Raw genomic sequence first — 9,684 nt, forward strand, 5'->3', positions numbered from 1 at the left:
TTGCAACCATAATTTTTATACATATTTTAATTGTGCACCTTGTACATTTTTTCAGTAATTTATAGCGCTCTAAAATTGTTTTAAGATCAAAATTTTGACAGCGAAAGTCAAAATTCATATATTTGTTGTATGCAAGTTACGGACGCCCTATATATAGATGTCAAAACACGGATTAACAAAAATGTATTTACGCGTTTCGTGGATGGCAAATATACATAGTGTCAAGGTTAACTGATAAGTCAACAACTTAAAAAATTAAACTGCTCCAAGGAAAACATTAATAAACATAATGGTCCCCCTAATGATTAATGACATAAAAACTAACATGATAAGTGAATGCAAAAACTGCAAGATAACAAGTGTCAAAAGAATCTTAATGAATTTTTTTTTATTCCAGTCATTTTAAAGGAAGAAACAGGACAAACTCACGTTTTACAATGGATAAACAAAATTTTTGCTTCTCAAGATGACTTTCAACTAGAACCCATCGTTGTAGATCTTAGTGGAGAGGAAACAGATCGGGATAAAGGTAAGTCAAACTTGATCAAACATTAGGAAGAAAAAAAATTTCAGTGTGCGAAATTTTGCCCAACGATGGTACCCTAATCATCGATTTGACGTGGTCTGGAAACGAAGAAGCGGAAAAAGTGGCCGTGGAAACCGGAATTCCATACGTCAAGATAGACGTTTCAATTAGTCCTTCGTTGCTCCTTCTAGACAAATTTCTAGAATATAGAAACTCCACAGACGTGACTCTAATTTTTGACAACCCTAACAGTAACTGAAACGTTTCAAAACGACCGCAAAATAACTCAGTGGTTTCTAGAAGTAGACGAAGCCCTCTATTTCTGGATTGACACGACCCTTCTACGCATGGTGATATCAGAAAACCTAGACAAAACCTCTGCAAACAGACTCAAAAGCATTCGACCCATTCCGAACAATTTCGCCATTTTGGCGACAACTTCCAACATGGAAGAGCTTTTCGAAACGGTAACCCTTCCTTCGGGTTAGAAAACCCCTAATTCACGATTTCAGGCAGTTGAAGAAAATCTAGTAACGTTACCCGAGCGCTGGAATTTGCTTTTCCTAGATTTCCAACAAAAGGAATTCAATAGAGAACTAGTACGAAATTTACCCATCAATCTTCTGTACATAGAAGAAGAAATATGCTGCAAATTCCTCAAGACTGAGCAATGCGAGTGTCCGCACGATTTCAATTTGCAAGAAAATTTTCTAGTTCTAGCTACAGATTTAGTGAAGAGGGTTCTGCACACCATGGTTAGTGACGACGTTGAGCTTACGACAAACCTTAGTTGCGACAGTCGATACAATGAAGACGCCAGGAGCAAGTTCTACACACTTCTGCAACAAGAAGTAGATCTAGAACCGCTAATCTATAAAGAAAATTTTGGGTTGTATGTTAACATTGAAGGCACCATAGAAGCAAACTCGGAAAAAGTAGCTGAATATAATTACAAAACGGGAGTGACGGTTGTGGATGGCAAACAAATCAAACCCATTACCGCCTTCTATAGAATCGGGATAACCCATGTATGGTCTCCACGACACAAAGTACCCAAATCAGGTTAAATTTTAGGCTCTACCTTGGTCATACAAAGAAACCGACTCCTCTGGAAAATCGTACTGGACGGGGTACTGCGTCGACTTTACCGAAGAGCTAGCCAAAATTATGGGTTTCCGGTACGAGTTCGTCGAACCCAAGAAAGGTACTTTTGGGAAAAAGCGCAACGGGGTTTGGAACGGCGTGATCGGAGATTTAGCAACAGGGGTACCACCTTCTAAATTCTAGATTTTGGTCTTACTCACAATTTTAGGAAACCGATCTTGCAATAACCGCACTAATAATGACCGCGGATAGAGAAGAAGTGATTGACTACGTGGCACCGTATTTTGAACAAACCGGAATAACGATTGGTACTAGTCAAACTTAGTTTTACTAACCCAATCAAAACTTTGCAGTGATGCGAAAACCCGTCCGCAAAACGTCTTTGTTCAAATTTATGACAGTACTGAAGTTGGAAGTGTGGCTTAGTATAGTCGGAGCGTTGATTATCACAGGGTTCATGGTCTGGTTTTTGGACAAATATTCACCCTATAGCGCCCGAAACAACAAGAAAGCGTACCCTTATCCTTGCAGGTAGTACTTTTCTATACTTAGACGAAATAAAGGTCGTTTTTAGGGAATTTACACTGAAAGAGAGCTTCTGGTTTGCTTTGACTTCTTTTACCCCTCAAGGAGGAGGAGAAGCCCCTAAAGCTCTCTCCGGACGGACTCTAGTAGCCGCTTATTGGCTCTTCGTGGTACTTATGTTGGCCACTTTTACCGCAAACTTGGCTGCTTTTTTAACTGTAGAACGCATGCAGGTGACTCTTCACTCCAAATCATCTATCTCTGTAGCTAAAATTTGCAGACTCCTGTTCAAAGTCTAGAACAACTAGCAAAACAATCTAGAATCAACTACACGGTTGTCAAAGACTCCGACACCCATCAGTACTTCATCAACATGAAGCACGCCGAAGACACTCTATACAGAATGTGGAAAGAACTCACCTTGAATGCGTCCACAGACGATACGCAGTACCGCGTTTGGGACTACCCAATTCGGGAACAATACGGCCACATTCTTCTGGCTATAAATGATTCGAATCCGGTCACCACAGCCGCCGAAGGATTCAGAATCGTGAATGAGCACACAGATGCTGATTTTGCTTTCATTCACGATTCGTCTGAAATCAAGTACGAGATCAGCAGGAACTGCAACCTTACTGAAGTAGGTGAAGTGTTTGCCGAGCGACCTTATGCTGTGGCTGTTCAGCAAGGGAGTCACCTGCAGGACGAAATCAGCAAGACGTGAGTATTAGTATTTTGTTTTTTTGCAAATTTTTGATTGTTGAGCAGGATTTTGAATTTGCAAAAGGATAGGTTTTTCGAGCAGTTGCAAGGAAAGTACTGGAACCACACAGCTAAGGGGGGGTGTGCGAGTACTGATGACAATGAAGGGATAACTTTGGAGAGTTTAGGTAAGTATTTTGGTGGAAGTTGAGTTACATAGATGGTTTTTGGTTTTTTTTAGGTGGTGTTTTTATAGCGACGCTTTTCGGGTTAGCGCTAGCCATGATTACGCTGGTTGGTGAAGTTCTTTATTATAGAAGAAAGGGGAAAGTGGGTAGTTCGGATGCCAAAAAATCGAAACCTGGAGCAGGTGGTGACAACTGGAAGCAAACGAATTTGGTTCCTATCACCCTGGTTGATAAAGACAAGCAACCGATTACTTTTGGAACGGAGTTCAAACCTGTGACCAGAAATAGAGACTTGTCGGAATTGGGGCAGATTAGGTTGTATCCGAGATCTAGAAACAGAATTACCCAAGTAACAGACAAATAGAATGCATTTTTTTGAAAGTGAAATTAGTAGACGTTTAGTTTGTTTACTTTTAAGTATGATTACTAAGTTATATTTTAAAGTGCACTTAAACTTGACACGACACGATATAGTGGAATTTTAATTATATATCTTTAACTGTTGTTTTACTGAAGTAATTTGGGACAACAGCAACGTTATATATGTATCTAGAATAATATAGACAACACGTATTGTGTTAAAAATTAAATAGCCATTTCACACACCTGTAAATATTTTTAATAAAATTAGTGCACATGATCATTTCTCTAGAACGAAAGTTCCACTGTATTTGAATAAATGTAACTATGTAGTAAAAATAAACACAAATTGGTTTGTAATTATTATTATTGTAATAAAGCTAATAATAGTTTTTAAATTCTTGTCGCAGATCTAGAACACATGGTCTAAGTGACAACTAAAACCACTTTCACACAGAGCCTCATATGTAGAACATTTACTTTTACATAACGAGTGATCTCTCCTAAAACGGATGAGCACGTACCTATTAGATCATTGTTAAATAAGTTTGTTAAAAATCTACGTATTTCAAAAAATATTTGAAAAAAACAGAAAAAATTACACACAGTTTTACAACACCTTGCGTTTCATTTTACAGTTAAATAAGCGGAGATAGCGTCATAGACACGGTCCTCCAGTCTGACGACGACATCCCTGTCTCCTTCCAAAACCTCACTAGTCCAGTGAGCCGTGGCAACATTTAGGTAGTACCTAAATTTTGCCCTAATTCCGTTAGAAAAGACGTGCGTCACAGTGAATGGGAGCCATGACACGTCTTTGTTGCATTTGACTCTAATATTAACTGTGGCCTGAGCTGGAATTTGTAGATCTTGAAACTCGAGAAGAGGGCCCCTGGGGTCTACCCAATCGAATGGATCTACGTCTGTGACAACAGTTGAAATTATGTCGACGTTCAATGAGTTTTCAACCGAGAAGAAAATTTCTCGGTAGTTTACAGGCTGATACAAGAAAGCAAAGTTTAGTGGTAGGAGCAACGAAAGAGTGGTTGATAGTAACAAGTTTCTCATTTTATGTAGTTAGAACTGAAACCCTAAAAATAAAAAAAAAAAAATAAAAAGGACGAACATATCTTAACTTACCTTTGACTTGAAGAATGCCAACAAAAATCAACTGGAACATTTTTTATGCGACGATTTTGATGGGTTTGTGGGATTATAGTATTAGTAATTATGATCGATTGTGACTAGTGGCTTAAGTTTAAATTTTAAAATAAGACTTTTACTTGTGCAAATAATACCGAAAATCCTCAGAAATAAGTAACCGATAATATTTGGACAGTTTTATAAAAGTAATAATTGATTGTATTGTGTGATATAAATAGTTATTCATACGTAAAGGGGAAAAAAAATTGTGTCACCACTAACTTAGTGTTTTTGAGTTTATAGATTTCTTCTAGACTACGTAGGTTCAAGCTTAAATTGTAGGAATTGTAGCAGATAAGGAAAAATTAGAAATCTAACGGTGTTTTTGTTTTCCATATATGCATAGCGAGGTTAATTAAAATGATTATTTAATGGTAGATACACTTCTGGTGTTCAAGTCAGTGCAGCTAACAAATAAGGTATAGCAGTAAAAGTGATACAGCAATATAATTGCTTTCATCGCAGATCATCACATATTGTTATTTTGTTGGTTGCAAAAATTTAATTACATTTTAATAATATTTAAATCATACAAATAAAATCCCCTAATGGGAAACTTACACTCAAATCACTTACGCTTTTATACTTAATTAAAGTTCAATTATGAATTTTAAGTTGCATAATGTCAAACAAAGGCGACTAATTAGTGACAAATCTAATGAGATATTTGACCTTGCGCTATATTTTTGAAATTTCAAAAATTTTGTTGAAAATTGGTCGAAAATTGGGGTATTTACCATATTTTTTAATGTTTCAAAAGACGATTCTGGAAAAACCGTTGGAATTATCGATGAAATGAAAGCGGATATGACTTCTGCGGCCCGAAATTTACAAGCAAATGTATTAAGTGAAATTTAGAAAATTTTGATGAAAATTGGTGGAAAATTGGTCGGTAAATTGCATTAAATCTCTATTTCAAAGGGCGATTCTGGGAAAACCAATCGAGTTATCGAAGAATTGTTTGCAGAAGTGACTTCTACGGCCCGAAATCTACAAGAAAATGTATTTTGAAAAATTTCGAAAATTTTGATAAAAATTGGTGGAAAATTGGTCGGTAAATTGCATTAAATCTATATTTCAAAGGGCGATTCTGGGAAAACCAATCGAGTTATCGAAGAACTGTTTGCAGAAGTGACTTCTACGGCCCGAAATCTACAAGAAAATGTATTTTGAAAAATTTCGAAAATTTTGATGAAAATTGGTCGGTAAATTGCATTAAATCTATATTTCAAAGGGCGATTCTGGGAAAACCAATCGAGTTATCGAAGAACTGTTTGCAGAAGTGATTTCTACGGCCCGAAATCTACATGAAAATGTATTTTGAAAAATTTCGAAAGTTTTGATGAAAATTGGTGGAAAATTGGTCTGTAAATTGCATTAAATTTATATTTCAAAGGGCGATTCTGGGAAAACCAATCGAGTTATCGAAGAACTGTTTGCAGAAGTGACTTCCACGGCCCGAAATCTACAAGAAAATGTATTTTGAAAAATTTCGAAAATTTTGATGAAAATTAGTGGAAAATTGGTCGGTAAATTGCATTAAATCTATATTTCAAAGGGCGATTCTGGGAAAACCAATCGAGTTATCGAAGAACTGTTTGCAGAAGTGACTTCTACGGCCCGAAATCTACAAGAAAAAATATTTTGAAAAATTTCGAAAATTTTGATAAAAATTGGTGGAAAATTGGTCGGTAAATTGCATTAAATCTATATTTCAAAGGGCGATTCTGGGAAAACCAATCGAGTTATCGAAGAATTGTTTGCGGAAGTGACTTCTACGGCCCGAAATCTACAAGAAAATGTATTTTGAAAAATTTCGAAAATTTTGATAAAAATTGGTGGAAAATTGGTCGGTAAATTGCATTAAATCTCTATTTCAAAGAGCGATTCTGGGAAAACCAATCGAGTTATCGAAGAACTGTTTGCAGAAGTGACTTCTACGGCCCGAAATCTACAAGAAAATGTATTTTGAAAAATTTCGAAAATTTTGATGAAAATTGGTCGGTCAATTGCATTAAATCTATATTTCAAAGGGCGATTCTGGGAAAACCAATCGAGTTATCGAAGAACTGTTTGCAGAAGTGACTTCTACGGCCCGAAATCTACAAGAAAATGTATTTTGAAAAATTTCGAAAATTTTGATGAAAATTGGTCGGTAAATTGCATTAAATCTATATTTCAAAGGGCGATTCTGGGAAAACCAATCGAGTTATCGAAGAACTGTTTGCAGAAGTGACTTCTACGGTCCGAAATCTACAAGAAAATGTATTTTGAAAAATTTCGAAAATTTTGATGAAAATTGGTCGGTAAATTGCATTAAATCTATATTTCAAAGGGCGATTCTGGGAAAACCAATCGAGTTATCGAAGAACTGTTTGCAGAAGTGACTTCTACGGCCCGAAATCTACAAGAAAATGTATTTTGAAAAATTTCGAAAATTTTGATAAAAATTGGTGGAAAATTGGTCGGTAAATTGCATTAAATCTATATTTCAAAGGGCGATTCTGGGAAAACCAATCGAGTTATCGAAGAACTGTTTGCAGAAGTGACTTCTACGGCCCGAAATCTACAAGAAAATGTATTTTGAAAAATTTCGAAAATTTTGATGAAAATTGGTCGGTAAATTGCATTAAATCTATATTTCAAAGGGCGATTCTGGGAAAACCAATCGAGTTATCGAAGAACTGTTTGCAGAAGTGATTTCTACGGCCCGAAATCTACATGAAAATGTATTTTGAAAAATTTCGAAAGTTTTGATGAAAATTGGTGGAAAATTGGTCTGTAAATTGCATTAAATTTATATTTCAAAGGGCGATTCTGGGAAAACCAATCGAGTTATCGAAGAACTGTTTGCAGAAGTGACTTCCACGGCCCGAAATCTACAAGAAAATGTATTTTGAAAAATTTCGAAAATTTTGATGAAAATTAGTGGAAAATTGGTCGGTAAATTGCATTAAATCTATATTTCAAAGGGCGATTCTGGGAAAACCAATCGAGTTATCGAAGAACTGTTTGCAGAAGTGACTTCTACGGCCCGAAATCTACAAGAAAAAATATTTTGAAAAATTTCGAAAATTTTGATAAAAATTGGTGGAAAATTGGTCGGTAAATTGCATTAAATCTATATTTCAAAGGGCGATTCTGGGAAAACCAATCGAGTTATCGAAGAATTGTTTGCGGAAGTGACTTCTACGGCCCGAAATCTACAAGAAAATGTATTTTGAAAAATTTCGAAAATTTTGATAAAAATTGGTGGAAAATTGGTCGGTAAATTGCATTAAATCTCTATTTCAAAGAGCGATTCTGGGAAAACCAATCGAGTTATCGAAGAACTGTTTGCAGAAGTGACTTCTACGGCCCGAAATCTACAAGAAAATGTATTTTGAAAAATTTCGAAAATTTTGATGAAAATTGGTCGGTCAATTGCATTAAATCTATATTTCAAAGGGCGATTCTGGGAAAACCAATCGAGTTATCGAAGAACTGTTTGCAGAAGTGACTTCTACGGCCCGAAATCTACAAGAAAATGTATTTTGAAAAATTTCGAAAATTTTGATGAAAATTGGTCGGTAAATTGCATTAAATCTATATTTCAAAGGGCGATTCTGGGAAAACCAATCGAGTTATCGAAGAACTGTTTGCAGAAGTGACTTCTACGGTCCGAAATCTACAAGAAAATGTATTTTGAAAAATTTCGAAAATTTTGATGAAAATTGGTCGGTAAATTGCATTAAATCTATATTTCAAAGGGCGATTCTGGGAAAACCAATCGAGTTATCGAAGAACTGTTTGCAGAAGTGACTTCTACGGCCCGAAATCTACAAGAAAATGTATTTTGAAAAATTTCGAAAATTTTGATGAAAATTGGTGGAAAATTGGTCGGTAAATTGCATTAAATCTATATTTCAAAGGGCGATTCTGGGAAAACCAATCGAGTTATCGAAGAAATGTTTGCAGAAGTGACTTCTACGGCCCTAAATCTACAAGAAAATGTATTTTGAAAAATTTCGAAAATTTTGATGAAAATTGGTGGAAAATTGGTCGGTAAATTGCATTAAATCTATATTTCAAAGGGCGATTCTGGGAAAGCCAATCGAGTTATCGGAGAAATGTTTGCGAAAATGACTTCTCCGGCCCTAAATCTACAAGAAAATGTATTTTGAAAAATTTCGAAAATTTTGATGAAAATTGGTGGAAAATTGGTCGGTAAATTGCATAAAATCTATATTTCAAAGGGCGATTCTGGGAAAACCAATCGAGTTATCGAAGAACTGTTTGCGGAAGTGACTTCTACGGCCCGAAATCTACAAGAAAATGTATTTTGAAAAATTTCGAAAATTTTGATGAAAATTGGTGGAAAATTGGTCGGTAAATTGCATTAAATCTATTTTTCAAAGGGCGATTCTGGGAAAACCAATCGAGTTATCGAAGAACTGTTTGCGGAAGTGACTTCTACGGCCCGAAATCTACAAGAAAATGTATTTTGAAAAATTGTGAAAATTTTGATGAAAATTGGTAGGTAAATTGCATTAAATCTATATTTCAAAGAGCGATTCTTGGAAAACCAATGGAATTATCGAAGAACTGTTTGCGGAAGTGGCTTCTGCGGCCCTAGATCTACAAGTAAATCTATTTTTCAAAATTTCGAAAATTTTGATAAAAATTGGTGGAAATTGCATTACATCCATATTTCAAAGGGCGATTCTGGGAAAACCAATCGAGTTATCGAAGAAATGTTTGCGGAAATGACTTCCACGGCCCGAAATCTACAAGAAAATGTATTTTTCAAAATTTCGAAAATTTTGATGAAAATTGGTGGAAGATTGCATTAAATCTAAATGAAATATCAAAGGGCGATTCTGGAAAAACCAATGGAGTTATCAAAGAAATGAAAGCGAATATGACTTCTGCGGCCTGAAATCTACAAGAAAATGTATTAAGTAAAATTTCGAAAATTTTGTTGAAAACTGGTCGAAAATTTGGATATTTTGCATATTTTTGAATATTTCAAAGGACGATTCTGGAAAAACCATTGGAGTTATCGAAGAAATGAAAGCCGATATGATTTCTGCGGCC

The 9,684-nt window shown here is 35.5% G+C and overlaps 1 protein-coding gene across 2 annotated transcripts; it reads left to right on the forward strand.

Annotated features, from left to right (window-relative positions):
- The first annotated feature begins 115 nt into the window (after nucleotides 1-115).
- On the forward strand, nucleotides 116-3,743 carry LOC135127739 (ionotropic receptor 25a). 2 transcript variants are annotated; one of them, XM_064054331.1, is made up of 12 exons: nucleotides 116-332; nucleotides 398-529; nucleotides 574-777; nucleotides 827-993; nucleotides 1,039-1,554; nucleotides 1,601-1,792; nucleotides 1,839-1,938; nucleotides 1,984-2,161; nucleotides 2,205-2,388; nucleotides 2,436-2,875; nucleotides 2,924-3,045; nucleotides 3,099-3,743. In XM_064054331.1, exons 1-12 carry the CDS (start codon nucleotides 290-292, stop codon nucleotides 3,407-3,409), a joined length of 2,589 nt encoding a protein of 862 aa, XP_063910401.1. In that variant the 5' UTR covers nucleotides 116-289; the 3' UTR covers nucleotides 3,410-3,743. The 2 variants fall into 2 exon arrangements, with proteins under 2 accessions (XP_063910401.1, XP_063910400.1); XM_064054330.1 differs by having other exon boundaries at nucleotides 116-529.
- The last annotated feature ends 5,941 nt before the right edge of the window (nucleotides 3,744-9,684 follow it).

The sequence above is a fragment of the Zophobas morio genome, unplaced genomic scaffold, assembly GCF_036711695.1.
Source record: "Zophobas morio isolate AGI-343-1 ecotype UQ-CSIRO unplaced genomic scaffold, CSIRO_AGI_Zmor_V1 ptg000012l, whole genome shotgun sequence".
NCBI lineage: Eukaryota > Metazoa > Arthropoda > Insecta > Coleoptera > Tenebrionidae > Zophobas > Zophobas morio.

Excerpts from the sequence above, each read along its gene's own strand:
- LOC135127739 (XM_064054330.1), top strand. The coding sequence starts at position 337 with ATGCAAAAACTGCAAGATAACAAGTGTCAAAAGAATCTTAATGAATTT. Across the intron at positions 1,555-1,600 it reads ATAGAATCGGGATAACCCAT|GCTCTACCTTGGTCATACAA; the intron begins GTATGGTCTCCA and ends GTTAAATTTTAG. Across the intron at positions 2,162-2,204 it reads GCGTACCCTTATCCTTGCAG|GGAATTTACACTGAAAGAGA; the intron begins GTAGTACTTTTC and ends GGTCGTTTTTAG.